This window comes from Rhineura floridana, chromosome 18 (assembly GCF_030035675.1).
Source record: "Rhineura floridana isolate rRhiFlo1 chromosome 18, rRhiFlo1.hap2, whole genome shotgun sequence".
Taxonomy (NCBI): domain Eukaryota; kingdom Metazoa; phylum Chordata; class Lepidosauria; order Squamata; family Rhineuridae; genus Rhineura; species Rhineura floridana.
The window spans coordinates 22465461-22492915 of NC_084497.1; the positions used below are offsets into that span (position 1 = coordinate 22465461).

At 47.2% G+C, this 27455-nt stretch overlaps 1 protein-coding gene across 3 annotated transcripts in view; it reads left to right on the forward strand.

Moving 5' to 3' along the window:
- Positions 1-27455, forward strand: part of SAMD11 (sterile alpha motif domain containing 11) — a 203160-nt gene that overhangs the window by 118631 nt on the left and 57074 nt on the right. For all 3 annotated transcript variants that reach the window (XM_061601276.1, XM_061601277.1, XM_061601278.1), the window contains one exon: positions 11316-11408. In XM_061601276.1, coding sequence (XP_061457260.1) covers positions 11316-11408 — 93 coding nt within the window. The remainder of the gene's footprint in view (positions 1-11315; positions 11409-27455) is intronic.

Consider the following 27455-nt stretch of genomic DNA (forward strand, 5'->3'; position numbering starts at 1 on the left):
GCAGTCAGGACCTGAGTGCAACAGCAACATTCTCCCCGCTTGCAGTTTCCAGGAACTTAGGCGGAAGGAGGAGGGGCAGGTAAGCTTCCCTAGAGACCTCACAGTCTAGCGACAGAAGGAGGTCAGTCAGAGCGTCACAGGTAAAAGTAAACAAGCCTATCCATCTGGAGGACTCGAACTCTGTCTCCCTTCTGGAGCACAAACAAAAGAACAAAACAGGAGTTGCTCTTGCCCCACTTCCAACACCTCCAACAGTGGAGGTTATATATAACCCTCTTAACTAGTAGCCCTTGCTAGCCTTATCCTCTATGAATGTATCTAACCCCCTTTTAAAGCCATCCGAGGAGAGTATAACAGAACAGAACATTATAACAGAACAGAAGAGTCTGGCAGCTAGATCAGGCCAAAGGCCCATCCAGTCCAGCACCCCCTTGTCACAGTGGCCACCCATTATGGGAGCCAGCGACCTGAGCGCAACAGCAACTCTCCCCACTTGCGATCCCTGGCAACTGGCATTCAGAGGCATACTGGGTTGTATGTATCCAGTGTTAGCCCTACTCAGAGTAGACCCGTTGCAATTAATGTTGAACTGGGGCCTGGGAGACCAGGGTTCAAATCCCTGCTTGGCCATGAAGCTCACTGGGTGAAACCGACTTTAGGCCAGTCAGCGTCTCTCGGCCTAACCTAATTCACAGAGTTGTTCTGAGGATAAAATTTAGAAGAGGAGAACCATGTTTGTCTGCCACCTTGAGCTCCTTGGAGGAAAGGTGGGATATCAATGTAATAAATAATAGTGGTAGTAATAGACTACCTTAGGTCTGTTTGTTTTAGTGGATCTACTCTGAGTACACTGCCTCCAACAGAGGAAGGAGAACGTAGCCATTGTGGCTAGTAGCCTTCTCCACGAACCCAGTGTCTCCTTCAGATGTTGCTTCTAATTTTCCCCCTTCCCATGTTTTCTCCCCCCAGTTTTTTCCCTCACTCCCCAACCACTTTCTGGGGGTTTTCTCCCCTGCCTGCCTGCTTGCCTCCTCTCCCACGTCTGTTCCCTTTGCGCCCCCCTCGCTCTGTCTTTGAGCTCCTTGGGAAGAAGACAATTTGAAGGCTTTCCGCTCCGAGCTCAGCCCCAGCGGCTCTCTTTCCCTCAAGCCAATCAATGGCAGCCTTTTCGGCCCCGGCGGGGCTCAGCAAACGCGAGATCAATAAGTTATTAGCACCATTCTGTCAGCTGTAATGTGGAGATTGATCGGGGCTGGGGCTCCTGCACGCCGCTTGGCACTTCCCCGGCCTGATAAAGATGACAGATTAAGGGAATAAGAAAAAGGAATTAAGGAGTCTGGCTGTCAAGGCCTGTCACGGGCCGGAGAGGGGGGGCTGAATGAGTGCCGCCGGGACGTTTAAGTGACTCTGAGGGCACGGCAGCTCCCCGGGAAGCAGCTGTCTCAACGGCCACCTTCAAAGCCATGTGGAAAGGCCGAGGCCTTGATGAAACAAAATGGGGAACGGTCACCATGGAACTGTCAGGCCGGGTATCTGAGGATGCATCAGTTGAGCAGCATAGGCCTTGTGCGTCGCCATGGAGACGGCTCATGGGGCCCAAGGTGGGACAGGCAGAGTTTCCTCTTAGGCAGGAGTGGGGAACCTTTTTCCATCCAAGGGCCACGTTCCTTTCTGGGCAACCCTCCGGGGACCGCATGCCAATGGTGCGCAGGGCCAGAGGCAAAAAGCAGACTGAACAGTCACTGGCAATTTTCTCTTCATACAGTAGACTAGTTTCTTCACACTTGCACATCCCTCTCTGTCCTTCATCCAGGCAAGCAAGCAACATTTCCAAAGTTCAAGGACACATTTTTTGCCAGACAAACATCTCGAGGTGGGTGCAAAGCAATGCTAGTGAGGAGCATGGCTCAAGAGATGTATGGCATGGAGGGCAGTCCTGAGGGCCAGACATAGAGGCCTGGAGGGCAGCATTTGGCCTCCGGGCCTGAGGTTCCCTGCTGTAAGGCAAGTTCAGGGCCACTTTTTGATCCTGTAATCTCTGTGCTAAAATGGGACTGATGCGGGCCTGTAAATAGCCTCGTAAAGGTGCATAGAATCGTGCATGGTGTGGCAAAAGTAGATAGAGAAGGAATATTTCACACAACACATAGTTAAGCGATGGAATTTGCTCCCACAAGAGGTAGTGATGGCCCCAGTGTGGCTTTAAAAGAGAATTAGACAGATTAATGGAGGATATGGCTACTAGCCACAATAGCTATGTTCTATCTCCGCTGTTGGTGGCAGTATGCCTCCAAATACCAGTTGCTGGGAATTGCAGGACAATTGCAGGAGAGAGTGCTCTTGCGCTCAGGTCCTGCTTGTGGGCTTCCCCCAGGCATCTGGTTGGCCACTGTGAGAACAAGGATCCTGGACTAAATGGGCCACTCGCCTGATTGACCAGGGTTCTTCATATGTTCTTGTCAGTAATTGTATTTATTTTATTTAACAAAATTTATATTTGTCTAAGTGGTTTACATAAGACATCAGTAAAAATAGTCAAAAACAAGTAATTAAAAACCTTTAAGTAAGAATTGCTTTCAGGTGAACTAGCAGGGAATTGTCAGCTGGAATAGAGTTGAGTTCTTTATTTGTTTGAGACTGTGGATGCAGTGCAGACGCTTGGAGCAATACCTCTGGCCCAGTGCAAACGTTCCTGATTGCCATCCGTGTTAGGAAATGAACGTGACACGAGGTTGCACATTCCCTTTTTCTCTTTTTAGTGCATGCATGCCTTCTTCCTCTCAGCTTCCAGATCCTTGGTGTAACGTTAACAGTAACCTTGACTACCTTTGAACTCCAGAGTTAGAAGGTGCTCTGAAAACTCTGTTGAATGCTAACCATGGAAAACAGCTTTGCACATACCACGGACTGCGAAAAAGACAAATAATTGGGTGTTAGAACAAATTACACTAGAACTATCACTAGAAGCTAAAATGATGAAACTGAGGTTATCATACTTTGGACACATCATGAGAAGACATGATTCACTAGAAAAGACAATAATGCTGGGAAAAACAGAAGGGAGTAGGAAAAGAGGAAGGCCAAACAAGAGATGGATTGATTCCATAAAGGAAGCCACAGACCTGAACTTACAAGATCTGAACAGGGTGGTTCATGACAGATGCTCCTGGAGGTTGCTGATTCATAGGGTCGCCATAAGTCGTAGTCGACTTGGAGGCACATAACAACAACATGGTTAGCTCCAAATAGGGATAGGGGAGAAATTTGGTTTGGTTTGCATTTAAAGCCATATCATACCAAATTCACACTTTCCAAAACAATATGAGAACTAAAACATAGCCATCCTTTAAAATTTGCACTTACCCGAATTTTGCAGTATAGTTCTCCAGCCATTGTTTATTTTAAAAAAGCACATATTGGGGGAAAATGTTCTGCAAAATGAATATATTAGTGAAAGTAATGTATAAAACACATATTAGGAGAAATTGCTGCAAAATGTGTACATTAGTCAAAACTCCATACAGAACTGTGTGTGTGTTACAAGAAAATTGCACTAAATGCTGAAGAAATCATGCTTTAAAAATCATGAATTGCTTCAGAACTGAATTTGAGATTGGAAAAATGAGAATGAGAAAACCAAATTGACAGGTCTTTCATTCCCTAACTCCAAAAAAATAAGTGACAAGGGGATTTTGAACATGAAATCTGTTTTAGCATTAAGCAGTGGATAAATCTGATGATGAAGAAGGTGGAAATATAATGCAAGCTTGTGGTATGATCCTGAAGTCCTAACTGTGGTTATGAGTTTGGGACTGCTATACCTGCACTGAATTTTCAGATATTGGTGACCTTGTGGACTAGTAACTTTTTAAAGTTTGTAAACTTTCAACTACAAGGCTGATTTGGCACATGGGATGCTAGTAAGAGCTTGCCTTATGGGTTGGAGAATCTCTGTCCTTCCCTAAAAGCCACTTGGAAAACCAAGGTGAAATTGAGATGAGCAGATTCCAACTGCCTTGGATTAAAGAAATTTATAAACATTTGAAACTCAGGATGTTTTCAGTTTGTGAATGTTAGGTGAGCCTATTCCAACTGTCTTGATTTATTTATGAACTCTTGAACTTGAGAAAATGAATTAACCTTGAAATGCCTCTGGACTAAAGATGTGATTTTCTATCTACACAGCTTTCGTCTTAATTTATTTTGGCCCCAATGTATCCTTAGAAGATGATTATAGCCATGTGGATTGGCTCTAAGGTTCTTTTAAAAGAATAGAATCTCAAGTGCTATAGAGCAGGAATGGGAAAACTTCAGGTTTGCAGAATCTGATTTGTTTTTTACTAGGAAGGTGTAAACAACTACTACACTTAAAAGAATTTGATAGGCCAAGTTCCATAAGTCAATAACAAACCACAGTTTATGATCTCCTTGCAAACCATGGTTTCTCAGATCAAGAGCTAGCCACAGGAACAAACACTCCCTCCTTCACTTCTCCTTTCCCTCGTTGGCCTTAAATATGGCCACATTTTCATTTCACGATACACCAGGCTCAGTATGGTTTGACCAGCCAGGATCTATAAACCAGTAACAAACCATGGTTTACAGGCTGGCTAGAAATCCTGGCTTGTTAGGGGGCAACAAACCATGATCCCAGACTCAGGTGTAGTGGAAGCCAAGCTTAATTGTGGCTTCCTGGTTTGTTATCCTGCCAGGGAAGTACAGTGGGACCCATCAGGCAGTGTGCATAATAAGCCAGAAACTCTGGTTTATCATGACACTCTATGCAGGGCTGTCCTTGGGCCTGGTGCAGGATGCAGCTGCCAAACTGCTGATGGGAGCACATGGCCGACAACATGTGACACCACTTTTAAAACATCTGCACTGGCTGCCCATCTGCTAGAGAGCCAGGTTCAAGGTCCTTCTATTAATTTACAAACCCCTGAACAACTTAGGTCCACGGTATCTTAGGAACCCGCCTGAACCCTTATATCCCAGCTAAATCACTGAGATCATCTGCAGGAGAGTTCGATTGTTGGTCATTCCCCAAGCTGGAGAGGCTCATTTGACAATGACACATAGCTGAGCCTTTAGTGTTGTCAGGCCAGTCCTGTGGAATGCTCTTCCAATAGAGATTTTTTATATCTATACTTATATTTATATATATATATTTATATATATAAGGAGATTTAGTAGGCGCCTTCTGTTTTAACGTTTAAACATTTACTGAAAATTGTTTTCTATGTCGCCAGGCTTTCTGCAGGCAATTAAGAAAACATTCTCTGTAACAGCGAGCTGATGATTTTAAATGTTACATTTTTATTTGTATAGACATAATTGCTGTAAACCGATACTTTGGCAAGTGCAGCCATTGACTTAGCACGGTAACCATGAACAACATTTTAACTGAAGTTCCTTTCTTAATGAAGGCATGAAAGAGCTTGAAATGGGTGGGGTGGGGGCAGGGACCATGGATAGCATGACACTGACACTGAGCCTGTATCTTGAGCATCTTTGGGGATGAGAGAGTTAGAGAGAGAACCCCCCCAACACCCATTCACCTCTGTGTGCGTGGTGAACCTTGGGGCTCTGCCTTCGTCACAAAGAGGAACGGCTGGGCTTGTTTTCCATACTATGAATTTTTACCACCTTTTTATGGCCCGGCACATGCTGTAAAAATGAATTTCACAGGGTATGTCCGTGCACCTGTCCCCATAAACTGCCTTATTATAGGTGAGTGTCGGAAGAGGCTGTGCACCGGCCCACTCCTGCTTTTGCCGTGTTCCTTCAAAGGGATTTTGGAAGGGGCATCCCAAAGCTGTTTGTGCGATGAAACCTGAGCCATCAGAATTGGGTGGATGTGGATTGGGTCTCCTCTAGATGTCTGTTTTGATGCACATTCATGATTATTTCTGATGCTGATGCTGTTGGGTGAGGCTGGGAGAGACTCTTGCCTGAAACCTTGGAGACCTGCTGCCAGTCAGTGTAGACAGTACTGAGATAGATGGACCCATAGTCTGTCTTGGTATAAAGCAGCTTTCTGTGTTCTTGCCTTACACCACATCAGACTGTTTGCCCTTTTGACTCCATGTTACCTACTCTGACTGGCAGGATCTCTCCAGGGTCTTCGGCAGCTCTCTGTCCCATCATCCAGGGCCAGAGATCCTTTCAACCGAAGATGGCAGAGGTTGAACCATGGACCTTCTGCATGCAAAGCACCTCTGAGCCAGGGTCCCTCCCTGAAGTTAGGACAAAGACTGTTGGGCATTTGAAAGAGAAGGAAGAGTGGGCCTTGGGCCACAGAGGAGGCAGCAGAGTAAGAGGACAGGCGGGTGGGATGGTTGGAGTGGGGGAAGGCCTGATGGAAAAGAGAGGTGGAAGAGGGATGGAACTCCAGAAAATGATTACTGCGAGGGCCACCTCATTCTGAAGCAACGTGGGTGGTACACAAATTTAACTGCAACGAAAACATTCTAAGAACAGTTTAAAAATGTGCTTCCATCCTGTTGCCAGGAATGGTGCCCTTCAGCCATCAAATGCCTGGGTAAACAGGAATGTTTCCAAGTTCCTCCTGAAAGTCAATAGTGATGGAGACAGATGCACTTTACTCGGGAGGGAATTCTGCATACAGGCAGCCACCAGTGAAAAGGCCCAGTCATAGATCAGCGCCAACTGGGCAACCATGGTGGCAGCACCACCAGCAAGGCCTCACCTGCCAATTGTAGGGTCTTGAGATGGTTGATACTGGGGAATACCTGGATCCCAAGCCATTTAGAGCTTTATATGCTAATATTAACACCTTGAATTGGGTCCAGTAGCTCAAGAGTGAAAGGCTACTTGGTGGTGACTCCCCCACTGCCTGTTTATGAAATGCTGTCCCTAAAAAGTGTCACCTGGCACCTGCATTGATGTATTTTCAGCACCAGGCAAAGACCTTCTTATTCTGCCTATTAAACACTTTTAATGTTTTATATTGCATCATGCTTCACCTAGGGGCTCATGGCATGAGGGAGACAGATTAAATGTAAACCACTAACAAAGTAATAAATAAGAAATGGGATGGGGGGACAGATGAAAAGGAGAATGCAGGGGGGAAAAATCTCCCATAGGGACTAGTATCATTGGGGCGATTTTAGGAGTGAAAACCCACAAGATGTTTTGCAGGCTATGGGACTGTGAGGAAGACCCCCATAGGAACTAGTGTCATTGGGGCAATTTTAGGAGTGAAAACCCACAAGATATTTTGCAGGCTAAAGGACTGTGAGGAAGACCCCCATAGGGACTAGTGTCATTGGGGCAATTTTAGGAGTGAAAAACCCACGAGGCGTTTTGCAAGCTATGGGAAAATCCTCCCATAGGGACTAGCGTCATGGGGACTATTTCGGGAGTGAAAACACATCCCAGGGCATTTTGCCAGCTCTGGTAGTGTGGGCAAAGGAGTTTAACAGAAACCAACTGGGGGCAGCGTTCTGTTGGAGGCTGAGTGTTGCACGTCATTTTAAACGAACCAGTCAGATCTTGGCTTGTAGGTTTCTAGGCTGCAACCACTTCATTCTCTCTTCCCCCCCCCCCCGCAGACTCCTTGCCCTCTGTTTAAATTACACCCTGTAATTCCCATGACCTTTTCCCCTTTCTCTGCCTTTGTTCCGCTGATTCCTGCCGGCAAAGGGCAGAGTGGAGAGGAACAGTGGAAAGGCTGGCATGCAGGGGGTGGCTTGGAGCCCCACGGGCGCCTTTTCGCCTGCTGGGCTATTGTCCTTTTTAGTCCTTTAGCTGACAGTTGGTGAGGGTAGAAGCCAGCCCTGTGAACGAAAAGCAGGCCTGTTGCCAAGGATCCACTTTCTACAACGAAGTGTTTTGCACGTGCCAGCCAGCAGGATGCTCAGGTTTCTCTCCCCCTCCACGCAGGCTTTGGGACAGTTCAGACTTACAAGACAGGGAGCAGTGCCCAAAAGCCATCTCCCCCCACCACACTTTCCCAAAGAGGTGAAGCCTGAAACTGGTATTCAAAATATCAACAAAACTTGACTATCAGTGTTCATTGTCAGGATCCTAGTTGCTGAAAGGCATGGAAAGGAATTTGATTCTGTTCACATTTAAAGGTGAATTTATCAAATCCACAGCCATCTTTCAAAAATGTGCACTTCTCTGGATTTTTTGATGCAGTTCTCCAGCATATAAGTGTGCATATAAAGGCATCTATATTGGTGAGCATAACGTACAAAGATTTGTTATAGTAGGGAAACTTTCCTTTGCAAAAATGCGTATGCTAGGCAGAATTGCATACGACAGTGTGTTTATTAAGAGAAATTTGCACAAAGATGATGGTGAATTTTCCGTGAGGATTCTGCAAGCGGATGTGGAAATGTGGGGAACTAAATTTAGGATTGGAAAAAGGTGACGGCAGGAGGACCAGAAATGACAGTTCCATCCATCCCTAGGTGGGCAGGGGAAGGGGAGGTCAGTAGCATTATTTATTTATTCTGCGGTTCAGAGCACAAGATACGTGTCCTAAAAGCTGTGGCGATGGGGGAGAAGTCAGCTGCCACCCCAGATGTGAAGCTTTCCTCCTCTCCCCTCCCTTCCCTCACAAGCGGTAGGAAAATGCACAGTAGGTCTTTGAGTGCTTCATTTAAGGCAGGTGTGGGGGAACCACACCTTAAGCGTAAGGTGCTTAACTTTGTGCTCATCTTAAGGGGATGGGCTGTAGCTGAATTGGAGAGTATCTGCTTTGCTTGTAGAAGGTCCTAGGTTCAATCCCCGGCATCTCCAGGCAGGGCTGGGAGAGACTCCCTGCCTGAAACCCTGGAAAACCGTTGAGTGGTGGCAGCTCTCCAGGGTTTCAGACGGACTCTCCCAGCCCTGCAGATGCCATTGGGGATTGAACCTGGGGCCTTCTGCATGCAAAGCAGATGTTCTGCCACCAAGCTACAGCCCCTGCCCGTCTGCATTGCTCTGCCCCCGCCATCTGCATATTTGGGCTCCAGATTGCAGCTTTAGGCACTTCATTCCATAGAATTCAACGTGAAGCCACTGAGACCTGAGCTAGCTCCCACACATATGGGTCTGCCCCTCCATCTGCACATGCCAGTTTGCTTCTGGACCAGGTTCAAGATTCTTCTGTTAACTCAGAAAGCCCTAAATGACCTTAGTGAACACCATAGTGATAGTTAAAATGTGCTTTGGGCCACAACAGTGCTACAGTCAGGGCCAGCTCCAGGCATGCCGGGGCCCTCGGGCACCAGCCTGACCCGGGCCCCTCCACTCCCCTTCTGCAATCCGCGGCAGGAGCGTGGATTGCAGGACAGGAGCTTCCGAGCCGCCCACCATCCCCTGCTTCACCTACCTTTCTCTGCTGTTTTTTGCGGCTGTACACTGCGCGCAGGTTGCCATCAATCAAGATGGCGGCTGAGGTTTCCGTAAGGGGCTGAAGCCTTTGCCGCCATCTTGGTTGATGGCACTCACACGTGCACATTGCTGCCATCAACCAAGATGACGGCAGAGACTTCAGCCCCTTTCGGAAACCTCAGCCCACCATCTTGATTGATGGCAACCCTGCATGCACTGCAAAAAACAGCAGAGAGAAAGGTAGGTGAAGCGGGGGGATGGCGGGTAGCTCGGAAGCTCCTCCTGTCCTGTGATCCACAGCTCCTGCCGCAGATCATGGAAGGGGAGCAGAGGGGTTCCTCAGGGACCCCTGTAGATCCAGGGGCCCTTGGGCCAGTGCCCTACCTGGCTGCCCTTTAGAACCGGCCCTGGCTACAGTTACCCCCAAGCAAAGCAGGGTAGTTTTTATGTTGGTTGGTTCACAACTATTTGCAATATATATACATTAGGGCCCCACTCATACGGCAGGTTGTGTTCCAGACCCCCACCAAAAAATGGAACTCATTCAATAGAATGGCGCCCGACACCCAAAAAATGGCGTAAAAGTGGAACAAGCACCATATGAGTGCGGCCTTACTCTAACTGAAAGCTACCGTATTAGCGGAATGCCAAAAAGCGGAGCCCTAACACACATACACAGAGAGCTGTGTGGGCTTCACACTAAAATTAAATAAATAAATTTCTGTGCCACCCGGGAAAGTTATATTCCACACCAGGTGGAAAAGCTCAGTTCTGAAACCTTAGATAAATTGAACAAACTGAGCACATTTGTAATAGCTTGCTTTTTGAGTACATTTTTTTAACATTATGTATAATTTTTCTGTGCCAAGAGGAGGAACAAGGAGGTATGTGAGGCACTGAAGACCATTTCTCAACCCTCCCCTTTGCATTCTGAGACTTCATTAGTCACAAGGACTAGAACCTTGGGGTTTTTAAATTTTATTTTAAACAAAAGCTGAAATTGTCAGAATTCTACTCCCAATCATGATATTCTGGACTTTTCATGTTCTTGCAGAATTACAGCTCTCTCTCTCTCTCTCTCTCTCTCTGTCTCTCTCTCTCTCACACACACACACACACACACATTTTGTACAGGGGATTTTTTTGGGGGGGGAGGGGTTGAAGTCCCTTTAACAAGCCTTTGTGATAGATGAGAATTTGATCCTTGCGACGATGACAAACAGTCTCCCCAGCATTATTACGGGAGCTTATTGATTTTTAAATCTGTACACAAGGATAAGGAAAAAGCAGGGGGGAAGGGAGGGAGGGAGGGAGGGAGAGAGATGTTGTAATTGTATATTAGATATTTTGCGTTGGCTTGCTAGGACGGCAGAAATGCAGAGGCTGAGTGCTTTTTCCGCACAGTCTAGAGGGGGAGAAGATTGCTGAAGATTTTGAGATCACCACGGAGAGCTGGGGGTGGGAGGGGGGGAGAGAGAGAGACTGTAAAGGAAGATTGCGGGGCAGTCTCCTTGTGTGTGCGTGGAGGGAAGTGATTCCTCTCTCTCTCCCCTCTTCCCCCCCCCAAAAAAAAACAACCACCCGCTGAGACCCCAGCTGTTTTGCATCAGGGTATGAAAAGCGACGACACCCCCGGGGGACGAAAGGCAGCCGATCAAATGATGCAGTTCAGTAAGGAAATAAACTACATTTCCAAATTTATGGCTGGAAACGGCTGCCATTGATCAGCACTTTGAAGGGTTGCCGTGTCCCTTTGGGCTGCATGATTAGGAAAGCATATCTGACCATTCAGGATTACTTCCCCTCCACCTCCCTCAGCCAGATTTGTGTGTCTGTGTATGTGTGCATGCAACATGCCCCCAAAGTCTCTGGATGAAAAAGTTGGGGGTGGGGGAGGGTAGAATCTGCCTTTTTATCTAATGCTGTTTCTCCTTCCTTCCCCCCCCCAATCCCATTTTCCTTTCTTCCAGATGAAGTTTTAGGCAAGAGAAGAGCGTGTTCACCCAACAGCAACAGCGAGTGTCCCCTGGAAAGCAAGAAATCTCGCAGCGAGTCCCCAAAAGGTAGGAGCCTTTAAAAAAAAAAAAAAAATCTGCTTCCAGTTTCTGAAGTGTGGAGCGGTTGACGTTTAAGGTGGGGAAAGCGAGGCAGGGGAGGGAGGATCTTCGGAGAGAGTCTCTCTGCTTCCGGAATTGCCTTTCAGAAAAGCTGAAAGGATTCTTCCTGTCTCAGATCTCTGGCTATGTGAGAAAGGTCCCTTAATTATGATTGCTTGTAATTTATGCTGACCCTGGTGCACGTGTGCATGCACGTGCGTGGGTGCACACACAGAGCTTGGTAGGATCTGCTACGCTCCTGCCTTTGTGAACTATTTAATACTAGCTGAGTACATTATTCTGTAATGCTTTTCTGTCTGTTCCCTTGCATAAGAATTATGATTAGCAAAAGTACTGGGTGGTGTTCTACTAAGTCTTACTCAGAGTAGACCCGTTGAAATTGATGGATCAGAGTTCATGTCCATTAACTTCAATAGGTTTACTCTGAGTAGGAGCAGCATTGGATGCAAATCTTCCTACTCTTCCCCCCCCCCCGTGCCCCTTTGGATTGTTTAAACATTTTCTTTTAAAGACACTGTTCAGAATGCAAAGAGCTACTTTAATCACACCCAGGTACTCGGGCATGGCTGGTGGGGTTTTGAAATTATGATTCTTTCTTTGAAGAGCAGAACTGCAAACACAAGTATGCATGTCCCCTTGCAATCTGCTTTTGAACCCCCCCCCCGAGTTTCCAAAGCAGTGTTCCATGTGCCACATAAATTTGGGGTGTGTGTGTGCAGCTAGAGGCTCCTGTTCCGAGAGAGACAAAAAGACAATCCTAAATCCAAAGTCCCAGAAGTGGTTTTGTTTCTGTTCTTTTCTCCCATACCATGAAGACCCAAACACAACACCTTTTTTATTATGTCTAGGGATGCAAAGGAGGTGATGAGGACGTGCTATACGAGGGTGAATGTATGAGTGGCGTATGTTGAATTACAGTCAGTTTTAAGCATTTTTAAATGTTAAGCATTTTATTTTTAAGGAAAGGTAGAGCGTCTGCCTTGCGTTCAGAAGGTCCCGGGTCCAACCCCCAGCAACTCCAGGAGACAATAGCGAGCTATATGGGCCAGTATTATGATTTGGTATCAGGCAGGTTCCTTTGTTCCTACGAGCGTCTTCCTCGGCAAGGAGAGACTGGAAGGCAGGTGAAATAGGGTCTCACTTTGCTCTGTGTCCCTTAGAGGTTCTGCTGTTTTACGTTCAAAACCATCTAGTGGTCATTAGCGCCCACGTTGGTTAGGATTGCTTGCACTGCACTCCACAGTGGAAGACGTTTCCCCCAACAGTGACTGTGCACAATTCTGGGTCCCACCTATTCTCTCTGGCCTTCCTGTAACAGTGCTCTGGGCTGTGATTAAAGAGCACCAGGATGTGTCCTTGCTTCATGCTTGCTCCTGCATGGAGAAGAGCTGTATGCACTTTTTATACACAGTGGACTTTGTTCAAATAACATCGCGCCAATTCTGTGCACTGCAGCTTAAGCAGGTTATCAACAAACTGGAATGTGAGGAGGGTAACAAAGTTGGTGATGGGCCTGGAGACCCTGGATTGTTTCCAACTCAGGAGTAGACCCATTGAAGTGAATGGAGCAAAATTGGTCATGCCCATTATTTTCAACATGTTGCATCCAGTGCCAGTCCTACTGAGAGTAGACCCACTGAAGTTAATGTGCCTGAGTAACTGAGGTTCATTAATTTCACTGGATCTTCTCTGAGTAGGACTGAGGTTGGATACAGCTCCCTATGGGGAAAGATTGCAGTTGTTGGGTATGTTTAATCTAGAAAATAGATTTCCCAAGAGCTTGGGCCCGATCCCAGTGGAGTCAAATGACAAGGGAGGGAGCTTTGACTAACCGTTAGAAAGAATTTCCTGGCAGCATGAGCTGTTTGACAGTGGAAGAGTCTGCCTTGGAAAGTGGTGGACTCTCCTTCAATATTGGGTTTTCAGCAAAGGCTGGATGGCTTTTCTTGCACTGGCATGAGGTTAGGCTACATCACCTCTGAGGTTCCTTCTCATTCCATGATTCTATTAAAAGTATGCATAGAGTAACATAAGGATGGCTGTGCATAACAAGCGTGTTTTTGTTTTACTCCTGGTACTTCCCTGGGCAGCCGGGAGATTTGCTGTTGGGCATGTTGAAGAGGTACAGAGGGAAATCTGGGGTGGAAGCCAACAGCAACCCTCCCCCAACCTCTCTTCTTCCCTCTGGGTTCACTGGAAGACCACTGCCTGCCTTCCCTGACTCAGCCCTCTTGCAACAGCATGGATTTTACCAGACATGGTCTCCTCAAAGCCGTAAAGACTAGAAACTTTTTTAATCTTATTTTTATATTGGCCTTATCTTCACAGTCATAAGGGCTAGAAGCTTTATTTTTATCTTGTTTTTTTAATCATATCTTCACAATCACAAGGGCTAGAAACTTTTTTTTTTTAAAGGAAAAAACAAAGTTACAAACTGAGATTCTCAGGGTTCCCTATTCTGCATTGCAGTGGTAGAAGCCCAGAAAAGAGGCTTGTACAAGGCGAGTACAATAATACCCCAGAAGAATCTGGTTTTTCAGCGCCCGTTCTTTCTTGTCCACAAGCCTGAAACCATCTTTACCACTTCTTGCCCAAGCTTGCCTCTCCCTTTCCTCCTCCCTCTCCTCCTGCTTGGTTGCAATTAGACAGACATCAATATTCCAATAGGGATCCAGGTAGGATGCTGAAATGCGTTTTGCTACCAAAGAAGACGCCAGCCAGCTTATTGGAGGACCTAAAACTGGTATTAACCTGTAAAATGCTGCTCTGAATGTGTTTTTGCTATCCATCTGCAGGCTGCCTCTGAACTCTGAACCCCCCTTTTCCCTTTCTCCCCCCTTCTCCTCTCGCCCACCCGCCCGCCCCCTTAGCAGCTTCATCCTCTGAAAAATTAATCAAGGTGATAGCAGTTTAATCCATCTCTTGGAGGAGAAGGCAGCTAAGCTTTAATCAGGCTTTCCCGAGACCTGACTATCTATCTTTTTTGGATTCGGAATCAATGCTGCTTATCCCAAGCCCCAAATAAGACTGCCCCTCCACCCAACCTTCATTTCTGCACAGATCGACGTCTTCTCTCCCCCCCCCCCAGCCCAACACACTCCCTTTGACTTGGACACTCTCAGGCTCAAGCAGCAGAAGATCAGATCTGACTTGGGATCAGTCAAAATTATCTTTGTGCTACCACTTAAGAGCAGAGGTTTAAATGAAATAGATTCTAGGATTTTTTTCCCCCACCCAGGACCGGCTGGCTAGTGACCCCAATAGTGTGCTTGGGGTGGGGCTTTTTCTTTTCAGCTGCAGCTAGGGAGGCCGCAATTTCCATCCTGTCCTGTGTTCTCCACAATCAGCGTTGATTCCGTTCCACTACAAATCGGCTTCTGCCAAAATCCACCTTATTTGTCTTGCTCTCCGCTGTTGCCGAATGTGCTTTACATCCTCTTTACCTCCCTCCGGTTGCTGCCTGCCTGCCAGCTTTCCCTTCTGTTCCCGGCCTTCAGTCTCCGCGATTGGTCAAACTGCTGTGGTGTCACAGAATGGGTTGCAAACCTTCTGTCTGCAAAGGAGAGAACTGAATGTGTGATCATGGAGGCAGTTACTGTGAGGGAAGCGGAGAGGTGGCTTAACTGGGGAGGAAGGCCTTGGGGCATTAAGGGAAAACCACTTCAAGCATTTTCATTTTGTGTCTTGCATTCTGAAGAAGCCTTTTGATACTTGAGTCTGAGGCATGCTTGTATGGGGAACAGGTTGGGAAGAACTTGGAAGGGTTACAAGGTCCTGCTTCCCATTGAGGCATCTGGTTGGCCACTGAGAGAACAGGGTGGGCCATTGGCCTGATCCAGCAGGCTCGTCTTATGTTTGTACATTAGGGAGAACCTAGGTTTTGACTTTTCCTGCTGTGAGCAGGGGGTTGGACTCGATGGCCTACAAGGCCCCTTCCAACTCTATGATTCCATGATTCCCAGCACCCCTACATAAAGAAGCGGATAGGCTGGGCAGTAAGTAGGCTTCTCCACCTCAAGAACCTAAGCAGAATCTTGCTGGATCAGACCAAAGGCCCGTCCAGTCCAGTTCCCCAGTTCCCACAAGCCACATGCAGCACATGAGCTCCATCAATCCTCTACCACCCTTGCTCTCAAGCAAGCAGAGGTATGCTGCCTTTGACAGTGGAGGCGCTGTACAGCCATCATGACATGTAGCCCTTGACAGTCCTCTCCTCCGTGAAATTTTTGTCTAATGTCCTTTTGACGCTGTCTAACTTGGTGGGCATTGCCACATTTTTGGAGAGCGGGTTCTGTAAATTGATTGCGTGGTGGTGTGAGGACTAGCAGTGTAGTGGCAAATTCAGAAGTTCAGGGTCCCTTCATGATAGTCACAGCCATACCCTCTTTTTTTGCTACTGGGTTGAGCATGAGATCCTTGTTAACGCCTCCTCCCACAACAACAGACGTCCCTAGGAGCCAATAAGCACAAAAGAGGGGAGTTAGCTACTGAAAAGAGTCTTCTCAGTGGCTGACTCACCACCTTTCGCTCTGTTTAGCTCCATTCAGGAGGAAAGGACAAGGAAGCATGTTAGAAGACTCTTCTCAGTGGCTAACACACTTTCCTTTCATGCTGATTGGCTCATAGGATGCTGGAGACATAGGGACCCTGCTGGGATCTGGCTCCCAAAAATGTAAGGAGTCTAAGACCCCCTGAGACCCTGGACAACTACACCACTGGTGAGGACACATTTCCTTTCACTGTGCCTCTTTGCGGGGGTCGGCCTTTGCTACTATGTTTGAACCATGCATTTTCCAGATAGCGATCTGCTTGAATTCCTGTTCCTTATTTGGCTGGTCTGCTCTAAAATCTCCTCCCCGATGAGCCAGCCAATGCACTGACCTTGGCAATGCTACCGCAACCCCTTTCTGCCAGTCACTGTGAATTTTCCCTCTGGCTGTTCTAGCCTCAGAGTGTCGAAAGCATGGGATGTCGTGTTTCCCAAACTTCTCACCCCCACCCTGAGGCCACGTGAAAGTTCAATAGGGTCTTGGCGGACCACTTCCTGCTTTTTATGCCAGTGGCAGCAATTGTAATGCGCTGTGCTCAACGGTGTATGATTTTTACTTTTATTTTTATTGCTTCTTTTATTTCCCGTATATTGTATTTTGTTGTATTCCCATTTGCATTCTGTGGAATTCAGATGCAACAAAATGCCGTATAAGAACGAAAAGAAGCAAATAAAAATGCAATTAAAAATCAATAAGAATGTTTAATGTGGATATACAGCCGACCACCTGAATGAAGCTCATGGACCACCGTTTGAGAGCCCCTGCATGATGATATTTATTATTGATTGAGTGATTGGATTGCTTTGCTTTGATTTGATTTATATCCCACCCTTCCTCCCAATAGGAGCCCAAGGTGTCGAACGAAAGTACTAAAAACACTTTAAAACATCATAAAAAAAGACTTTAAAATATATTAAAACAAAACATCTTTTAAAAACATTTTTAAAAGCTTAAAAAGCATCTTTAAAAAGGGTTTTTTTAAAAAACATATTAAAAAGCAATTCCAACACAGATGCAGACTGGGATAAGGGCTCTACTTAAAAGGCTTGTTGAAAAAGTTCTGATGTCAGTGTTTTGTTTTTAGTGTTACAGATAAGGATGGGGGGAGAAATTCAATTCAGTTTCCCTTAAAAGGCAAACCTACTAAATCCACACTTTACAAAAAAACGCACTGACTGAAACACAGCCTCCTTTTGAAATTCACACTTCTCAGACTTTTGCAATGCAGTTTTCTAGCCAAGGAATATGTACGAAAACACTAGGGTAAAGAATACATGGAAATGCATGTTTTTATGAAAACCGCATGGAAGTAGTACATTGTATTACACAATTGTAATTGAAATGGCTATAGACTGGGAATGGCTGGCCTGTCTGTAAAGTATAACTGAGACAATCCCAGGAGCAAGAGAGCAGCCTGTTGTAGGGCAGCAGAATCGGGGGCCCATTAGTGTCCATTGTGTACATTGGGTAGCGCCCTGTTGTGTACATTGTATATGCTTTTGCTTTGCAAAAGTGTGCAGATCAGACAAAACTGAACTAACAACGTGTATATTACGAGAAATTCACGCTAAAACGGTGATGAATATTCATGAGGACTTCATTTTTTTTTTTAAAAAATCACAAAGTGATGTAGAAAACATGGAGAACAATGTAAAATGGAAAAAAATAGAAATGGAAAGAAACAAAAAAATTGGACAGATTGGCCCATCCCTAGATATAGCCCTCTGGAGCTGGTTCTGGGAAAGAGAGGTAACTGAGGGGGGTGTCTCTCCTCTCTCCTTCCACCCAGAGTGTGCGTAGGGAATGGAGAGACACCTGTAGAGGCTTCCAAAGCTTCCCGCTGTGAATCAAGTCAAACCTTCTCTTTCCTCTTTCCTCTCTCCCCCCTCCCCCCCCCCCCCCGCGTATGCTCCACTGGAGATCAAACGCCAGCCCTATCTCAGCAGAGGCCGCCTGAGCGCGCCTGCTGTGAAACTGAGCAGAACATTCTTGCGTCTAATATGGAAATAGGGGCGTATCAGAGGCCCGGAACAGGGGCCGTGCTGGCAGGTCACGGAGGAAGCGTCCTCCCCTGGAGAAGGCCCCCCAGCTCTCCTGTCCCGCCCCCCCCCCCGAAAATCCTTGCATCTGACACCGAGGTGTGGAGATGTGCTCCCCAGATATCCTAGAAATGAGAAATGGAGCAGCAGCGTTGAGAGGTTGGTGGGGGCGGGAAGAGAGAGAGAGGGGAAATTTTCAAGGTGGTCTCTCTCATTCCCTCCCTCTCTCCGCCCTCTCTAGAGTAGCTGCAAAAAGAAATGCAGCAAAAGCTTCACAACTTGGGGGGAATCTCGAGCTAGGCTAATGTAAGCATCGGGGGAGAGGGGGGATGTAACATTAAGGAGCGATCTCTCACTTTCTAGGCAGAGTTCATATTCTTCACACACCCTAAATCTCACATTCTGCCCTAGGTGCAACTGGGGAGGGTTTATTTTATTTTTTATTTTAATAATTTATACCCCGCCCTAAGAAGGTCGGATCTCTGGTGGCAGATTATTCCATAGGATGGGCGCTATGGTCGAGAAAGCTTTGTTTCTAGTGTTGGGACGGCGGATTATAAAGGTGGATGGGATAATGAGAGAGTGTTCAAAAGGTATTCTTGTCGGTCGCTGAGGTTTAAATTCCAGAATACAATTTGATAAATATATTGGTGCTGAACCATTTAGAGCTTTAAAAGTTAATACTAAGATTTTAAACTGATGACGGAATGAGATCGGAAGCCAGTGAAGTTGATAAAGCAGAGGTGTGGTGTGTGTCTGTGGGCTTGCTCTGGTCAGCATTCTTGCCGTCGCTCTCTGACAGGCTGGATACTGTGGTGGGGGTGAGCAGGCTTCCCTGTGTGGAGCCACAGAAACGCCAAGCTGCAGTAGCTGAAGCCTTCTGACTGACAGTGAGGACTAGTGGCCTGGCTTCTTCTTAAGTGGAAGCCGAGATTCACAAGAATCCCAAATTCCATTCCTGAATCCAGATTGCCTTTCTGTATGGAATCATCGCAGGTAGCCAGTAAGGTCTTCGATTTGTTCTGCTGCTGTCTCTCCCCATTGTGGACACCTTTTAGGCAGGGGGTCAGCAAGCACGCGCAGGGCTGAAATCAGCTGAGTCCCCAGATGCACCTTTGGAGCCAGAGCAAATGTGTGAGAGAGCATCTCTGGGGCACGAATAGGATCCTCTTCCTATGCCCCTGAATATCCTGCATCCGCGGGCCTTCTATTAGGGACTCTCCAGCAGCTCCTCCAGATGAGCTGTCCATTGAGCATTCATCCTCATTCGCTTGCACAAAGCTTACGTGGGGGTTAGATCATATCCAGCCTTTATTGAGCATCCGTTCTGATTCGTCTCCCCCGTCGGTCACCTGTTCGTCCCATGCTTTTCCCTGCTGCTTTCGCAGACTGCAAAGCCCTTCTACAAAATACTGACTGACTAGAGCAGCGGTTCTTAACCTTTTCCACTGCCAGCACCCCTTGGAATTCCAAAATATGCTCCCGCACCCCCTGAAAAAATACCGTTCATTTTTTATTTTTTATTTATTTTAATGTTGTATAGTTAATTTTCTGCTTCTATTTAAAAGAATTTTTAAAATCTCTTGAACAACGCCTCACACCCCTAGGAAAAGTGTCTCGCACCCCAGGTTAAGAACCACTGGTCTAGAGGCAACCCCATGTCAGAGAGCGAGAGATTTTATAGGCAGATATGACCACTACCACCACATGCACATTTCTCTGAAGAGAAATGGGCTACACCTCTCCTGTACCTTCAGTGGACGAGCAGCCAATGAGAGTGACTCTGTGCTTTCGCTGCCCGTGTCTTTTTAAAGCTTCATCGGGGAACCCAATGCAGCCCTTAAGACGCTCCCCAGGCCACCAACCCCTTTTCCCTAGGCCATACCCATCCCTGACCCTGCTTGGCCCGCTCCTGGAGTATTTTTGGCCTGTCTGGACTCTGCTTGCAGTCTGATCGTTCCTCTTGCTTGTGTGTGTCTGTCTGTGTGTGTGTGTGTGTGTCTCTGTCTCTCTCTCTCTCTGTCTCTCCCTCTCCCTCTCTCTGCCCACCACTGGCATGTGGCCTCTGGAAGGTTACCCAGAAGGGAATGCGGCCCTTGGGCTGAAAAAAAGGTTTCTCCATTCAGGGCGACTTCAGGTTTTCATCAGCCATTAGTCGAGGAGGCTCCTTGTAAGAGTCTTGATGATGAGCATTAACTGAGAGATCATTCCAGAGTCATTGGGGACCCACAGCTGAGTGGTAGATCACCTGCTTTGCAGGCAGAAGGAGGTCTCTGGATCTATCTCTGGCATCTCCAGTTAAAGGGATCTCAAATAGCAGATGACAGGCAAGACTCTTCTCTGCCCAAGATCCTGGAGCGCTGCAAGCATTCAAAGTAGATGCTGCTGATCTAGATGGACCAGTGGCCTGACCCAGAATGAGGCAGAAGAATGGAAGAAGCGTAACAAAAGCCCTGCTGGATGAAGCCGATCCCCATCTAGTCCAGCATCCTCTTCTCACAATGGCTGACCCCAGTGGGAAACCCTCATGCAGCGCTCTTCCCACTTGTGATTCCCAGCAGCTGGTATCATAGAATCATAGAGTTGGAAGGGGCCTATAAGGGCATCAAGTCCAACTCCTTGCTGAACACAGGAATTCAGCTTAAAGCATCCCCAACAGGTGGCTATTCAGGGGCCTCTTGAAGGCCTCCAGTGTTGGAGAGCCCACCACCTTCCTAGATAATTGGTTCCACTCAAACAGTTAGGAGGTGTTTCCTGATGTTCAGCCAAAATCTGGCTTCCTGTAACTTGAGCCCATTATTCTGTGTCCTGTACTCTGGGACAATCGAGAGAGATCCTGGCCCTCCTCTGTGTGGCAACCTTTCAAGTACTTGAACAGTGCTATCATATCTCCTCTCAGTGTTCTCTTCTCAGGGCTAAACATGCCCAGGTCTTTTCAATCTCTCCTCATAGAGCTTTGTTTCTAGTCCCCTGATCATCCTTGTTGTCCTCCTCTGAACCTGTTATTTGTCTGCATCCTTCTTAAAGTGTGGTGACCAGAAGTGGGCACAGTACTCAATATGAGACTTAACCAGTGCTGAATAGAGGGGAACCAATACTTCACATGATTTGGAAACTATACTTCTGCTAATGCAGCCTAAAATAGCATTTGCCTTTTTGCAGCCACATCACACTGTTGGCTCATATTCAGCTTGGGATCAACAGCAATCCCAAGATCTCGCGTGTAGTATTGCTGAGCCAGGTATCCCACATCTTATAATTGTGCATTTGGTTTCTTTTTCCTAGGTGTAGACCTTTGCACTTACCCCTGTCAAATTTCATTCTGTTGTTTTCAGCCCAATGCTCCAGCCAATCAAGATCCCTTTGAATTTTGTTTCTGTCTTCCACAGTATTAGCTATCCCTCCCAATTTTGTATCATCTGCAGATCTGATAAGCATTCCCTGTACCTCCTCATCCAAGTTATTAATAAAAATGTTGAAGAGCACTGGGCCCAGGACCGAGCCCTATCCAGAGGCATTACTGCCTCCAACAGTGGAGGTAGAACATAGCCATGATGGCTAGTAGCCATAGATAAAGCTTTCTCCTCTAAGCCATTTCCTACAGCCTTAAGGGTGGGCAGGTGCTAACCTCTAACCTGGCTGAATTTTTGCCTAAAAAGTGAGGGTAAAATTAGCGCAGCACTGACTTCTGGCAGTCCTTGCAATGGATCCAAGCCTTGGCAGGGCCTGATCCTGCTGCCACCAGCCATGAAGGTTGCGGCAAAGAGCTGGTTAAAGGCACTGGCAGCGTTCCCACACGGTTGCCACGCACACAGCTAAGGAAGCTGGAATACCAAGGAGATGCACCTCTGAGCGGCATCTGTGCACCAGGCAGAGCAGAAGGCTGAGGCAGCTGCCGCTGTCTTGGCCGCACCCTCTGAGTGCCTCAGCCGGGATCCATGTCACACCTGGCCGCGGCTGGAGATTTGACGGGATCAAGTGACCTCCATGCATTAACCTGCCAGCGCTAAAGACTGAAGCAGATAGCAAAGCTACGCTGGAGCAGGAATTGTCAGGGGCTGGGGGGAAATCTCCTTGTTCTTTTTTTAAGCACATCAAATCCTGAACCCGCACCTTAGCCTTTCTCTGTACTTTCTCTCTCTCTCTCTCTCTCTCTCTCTCTCTCTCTCTCTGCCTTGCACTTGAAATCTCCTCTGGGAAGTCATTGACAGCGTCACGATTTTCTGTCTCCCTGCACCCACTACTTCTTTCTCTCTAGTTGAAAACAAAACAAAATCCAAACATCCAGTGATTTCCCCCTTCCTAAATCATGGCTTCCTTCCCCCTCCTCCTCCCTGCCCCCACAAGCTTCGGGGGGGGGGAGAGACTGAGACAGTTGGTGCCTTTCTGAGCTCTTTCTCTCCAGGGAGGCAAGTGGGCGGGCAGGCGTGGGAGGCCTTGTCATTCACCAGCAGGGAGTGCCGGGCGGATGGTGGCGGCGGCAGGAATAGAAAAGGGGAATTCCAAAGCTGATGCTCTTTCCTTCCCTGGGGTGCAGACCACCTGCTCCACCACTGGCAAAGCTGTCTGTCTCCTGTGTGTGCACTTTCCTTCTCTGTCACCCCTCCCCATTCCCCTCCGGAGCCAACCAGTCTCAGTGCTCTGTGTGCCAGGAGGGGGGCTGAAGCCTAAGTTCAAGGTGCTGGTTTTGGGGTATAATGCCTTCTACAGTTTGGGACCAGGGTATCTGAAAGATCATCCCCACCCCATAGATATATACCCAGTCGATTACTGCACTCTGTAGGTGAGGGCCTCCTGCAGGTACCATCTCATCAGGAAGTCCTTTTCACATAACATATGAAGCGGGCCTTTAGTGTTGTAGCACCGACCTTTTGGAATTCCCCCTCCCCCGAATGTTAAACAGGTGCCATCTGTGTTTATTTATTTATTAAATTTATATCCCACCCTTCCTCCCAGAAGGAGCCCAGGGCAGCAAACAAAAACATTCAAAAGCACTCTAAAACATCTTAAAAAACAAAAGATTTTAAAACACATTAAAACAAAACATCTTTAAAAGCACCTTTTAAAAAAAAACAGCTTTAAAAAAATATTAAAAAGCAATTCCAACACAGACGCAGACTGGGATCAGGTCTCTACTTAAAAGGCTTGTTGAAAGAGGAAAGTCTTCAGTAGCTGCCAAAAAGATAACAGAGGTGGTGCCTGTCTAATATTTAAGGGAAGGGCATTAAAAGAGTAGGTGCCGCAACACTAAAGTTCCGTTTCCTATGTTGTGCGGAACAAACCTCCTGATAAGATGTATCTGCAGAAGGCCCTCACCTGCAGAGCACAGTGAATGACTGGATTTATAAGGGGTAAATTGATCTTTCAGGTATCCTGGTCCCAAGCTGTAGAGGGCTTTGTACATCAAAACTAGAACCTTGAACTTGGCCCGGTAGCTAATGGACACCAGTGCAATTCTTTCAGCAGCTGGGTAACATGTTCACGATGTCCTGTCCCAGTGAGCAATAGTGCCGCCACATTTTGCACCAGCTGCAGCTTCCGGACCAACCTCAAGGGCAGCCCCACATAGAGCGCATTAACAGTAATCCAGCCTTGAGGTTATCCATGCATGCACAACAGTGGTCAGGTTGTCCCAGTCCAGAAATGGCCACAGCTGTCTTATCAGCCAAAGCTGATAAAAGGCACTTTTGTCTTTTCGGCACCTACTTGAAGACTTTCCTCTTCCAATAAGCCTTTTAAGCAAAGATCTTTCCTGGTCTGAATTTGTATTAGAATTGCCTGTAAAATGTTTTAATTGTTTTATCACTTGGGAGTTTGCTACCCAGGGAGGAGGGCAGGATATAAATTTAATTGATGATGATGTCCAGTTCCTCCCCCCCTTCTCCCGCTTCTAATACTGTGCACTTCAAGTCAAGGTTGGGGATTTTTGCCCTTGGCACATGAAAAGCAAGTCACCATTGGTGAAGATGCTGTGTGCAAAGATGTTTCTTTTCTTTTACCCAGTTTGAAATTGTCCTGACCTGATGGGAGGATGGAAATTACTCTTCTGAGGCGAAGCGTCTGAATCTGCTGATGAGGCAAGGGGCACACTGAGAACCTGGCATTGTAGTTTTATGTCTCCCCGCAACCTTGTGTCCTCCAGATATTGTTGGGACGATGACTCCATCAGACCCAGCCAGTATGTCCAATGATCAGGGGTGATGGGAGGTGGAGCCCAGCAATGTCTGGAGGGCCACAAGTAGCCCAGCTCTACATTAAAAGAAGGCGGACGTGATGCCAGTAGTTAAGGACAGTAAAGGCAAGTGATGGTCTAGGTTAGGGATAAGCAACCTGTGGTCTTCAAGGTGTTCTTTGGTTTCCAACTCAGATCAACCCCAGCCAACATGGCCAGTGGTAAGAGATCATGAGTTCAGCAACATCTGGAGGGCCACAAGTTGCCAAGCCGTGCATTAAAGGAAGGTAGACTTGTGATGCCAATGGCTAAGGACAGTAAAGGCAAGTGACGGTCTAGGTCAGGGATGAGGAACCTGTCACCTTCCAGATGTTCTTGGGTGTCTAACTGCCAGCACCCCAAGGAGCCAGGGGTGGTGGGAGTTGTGGTCCAGCAACATCTGGGTGTGTGTGTTACAGGTTCCCCATTCTGCATTAGAAGAAGACAGAGTTGCAGTGGAGGTATGGAAGGGCAGTCAAGACAAGTAATAGTGTAGCCTGGTCTCAGGGGGCATGGGTTGGGGAGAAGCCTGAGGGCCAGATAGAGAGGCCTGGGGGCCACATTTGGCTCCTGCCCCTGATGTCCCCACCTGTGTTTTGTGGTCTTAGCCTTACCTATCTCATAGGATTGTTGTGAGCATGTGTTGTGATAATGGTCCAAGGTATGGGACAGAGGTCTTATGAAGAAAGGCTGACCTACAAGAACCCCCCCCCAATCTCCATGGTTCTATAAAAAAAAGATAATCCCATTTAAATTGTCCTGAAGTCCTTGAAGAGACAGTCATGTCCACACCATACATTTAAAACACGAGGCTTCCCCCAAATAAACTTGGGAACTGTAGTTTGTTAAGGGTGCTGGGAACTGTAGCTCTGTGAGGGGTAAACTACAGTTCCCAGGATTCTCGGTGGGGGAGGAAGCCATGTGCTTCAAATGTCTGGTACTCTAATCGTAACCTTAATTAAGTACTTCATAGAAAGGCAGGATATCAAATTTTAGGAAATTAAATGGTCAATAAATAAATTCCTCACACCATCTCCTAGCCTCCCTCTGCAGCAGCAGATGGGAGACCCTTTGGAAGAGTTCATCAGGATGCTCACAGCTGCTCTGTTGTTGTTGTGTGTTTTTTGGGGGGGAGAGGGCAAAGTTAAAATAAAATTTAAAAAGGGCAAGGGGATTTTCCTTGCCTCTGCCTGGTCATCATCTCTCTTGAGTAGCCATCTCCAGTGGGCTGATCACAAAAGCCAGCTGCCTCAGGCCTCATTGCCAGCGGAGAGCGAGATGACCTGAGGCACAAAGCCGTTCCCTTTCATAGATCGTTATCTAATTCAATTAACCATGCCGGCTGCTCTGATGGGAGCTCTGGAGTGGGGAGTGCGTGTTTGCGTGCACGGAGGTAGTGATATTTCCCTCACCAAATCGTTTGCTGTCTTTGCCCACTGTCCGTCCCCGCCCCCACAATGTTAGCACTGTTGTCGAGAGTTCCTCTGGAGTAATGAAAAGATTTTGGCCTGGGGGGGGGAACGATTAGAGATAAAATGGTGTTGGAGGGGAGCTGCCAAAACAAGAGAACAGTCATTACTGTTGAGCTTTGCTTACAGTAAACAAACTGTCGCCAGGCCTCTGTTTTTTTTCTTTTAATTCTTTACTATGTGCTGCGGCAGCAAGAACCTCACGGCACCGTTTGTGATGTCAGGGTTGCAAGGGGAGAACAGCCCTTTTCGGCAGCGTCAGAAATAGTTGGGAGCAAGAGAGTGGCTGATTTTTTTTATGTGTGGGGGGGAGCAGACGTTCTTTTTACTGTGCATTCATGATGCTTTGAGTTCATGATGGTGTCGGGGCAGTTATACAGTCCCGCTTTTAACGCTGTTTGGCTCCTGCAAAGGTCTCAGAGCGGGCACACTGCTTCGTTTCCAGTCAGTGCACATCCCGTAACTTCCTGCCTGAAATCCTGTAACCTTTTTTATATATTGCAAATGTTCCAGTTTCAATTTATTTTACTTTGACCCACATGTGTTGAGCAAGAAGGGCTCCTCCAGAAAGTAGCAACACGGTGTTATTGGGGAAGTGTCGCAGAACAAACTAATAAAGCGGGATGATGTGTGGATGGCCCAGTATAAATGCACCACAAACGCACTATTGTTGCATCATTGGGATGTTGCAGAAGATGCCCACCAGAGAAATGCCACTCTGGAGGGGCCCCTATTGCTTTTCTTAACTTCCCGACCCCTCCCTTTTTGTCAAATGAACTTTATAATGGCATATTCATGGAGGATGAGGCTGTCAGTGGCTACTAGCCACAATGGCTGTGTTCTCCCGGCACTGTTGGAGGCATCGTCCTGGGAATCGCAGGTGGGAGGGAGTTGCTGTTGCACTCAGGTCCTGCTGCTTGTGGGCTTCTCACAGACATCTGCTTGGCCACTGTGAGAGCAGGATGCTGGACTAGATGGGCCACTGGCCTGATCCAGCAGCCGGGCTCTTCTTAAGTTCTCTGCGTCTCAAAGACAACTGGCTGGTGATGTTTCATGAAGACTTTTTAAAGAAACTTGCACACTGATGTAAAAATGTGGAGAATTGAATTTAAGATTTGAAAAATGAGGAACTGGAATTGATAGCTTCTCTCTGTCTCCTCCTCCCCCCTGCACGCCCCCCAGCCTGTTTCTGTCCTTACAGCAGCCCTTTGAGACGTGGCAACGGGCTCAATTTCAGCATTGTGGTTGAACGCAGATTAGGACCCAGGCCTCTCCAGTCTGAAACTCTAACTGAGGAATGAGGAACCGCCAGCACAGGATCCAAATGTGGCCCTCCAGGTCTCTCCATGTGGCCGTTCTCGCATCCGCCCCTGCAAATCTCCAGCCACTTTGGCTGGAGGTGATTCTGCATCCGTTCTGGCTGGAGCCGATGCATTCCAAAACATAATGCCCCATCGAGTCCAGCCTCCTGTTCTCACAGTGGCCCTCCAGATGCCCCAATGGGAAGCCCGCAAGCAGGATCTGAGAGCAACAGCCACTCTCCCCAACCACAGGTTCCAGCAATTGATATTCAGAAACATACAGCCTCCGACAGTAGATGTAGAATATAGCCATCATGGTTAGCAGCCATTGATAACCTTATCCTTCCCTGAATTTTTCTAACCTTCTTTGAAAGCCGTCCAAGTTGGTGGTCATCACTGCCTCTTGTGGGAGTGAATTCCATA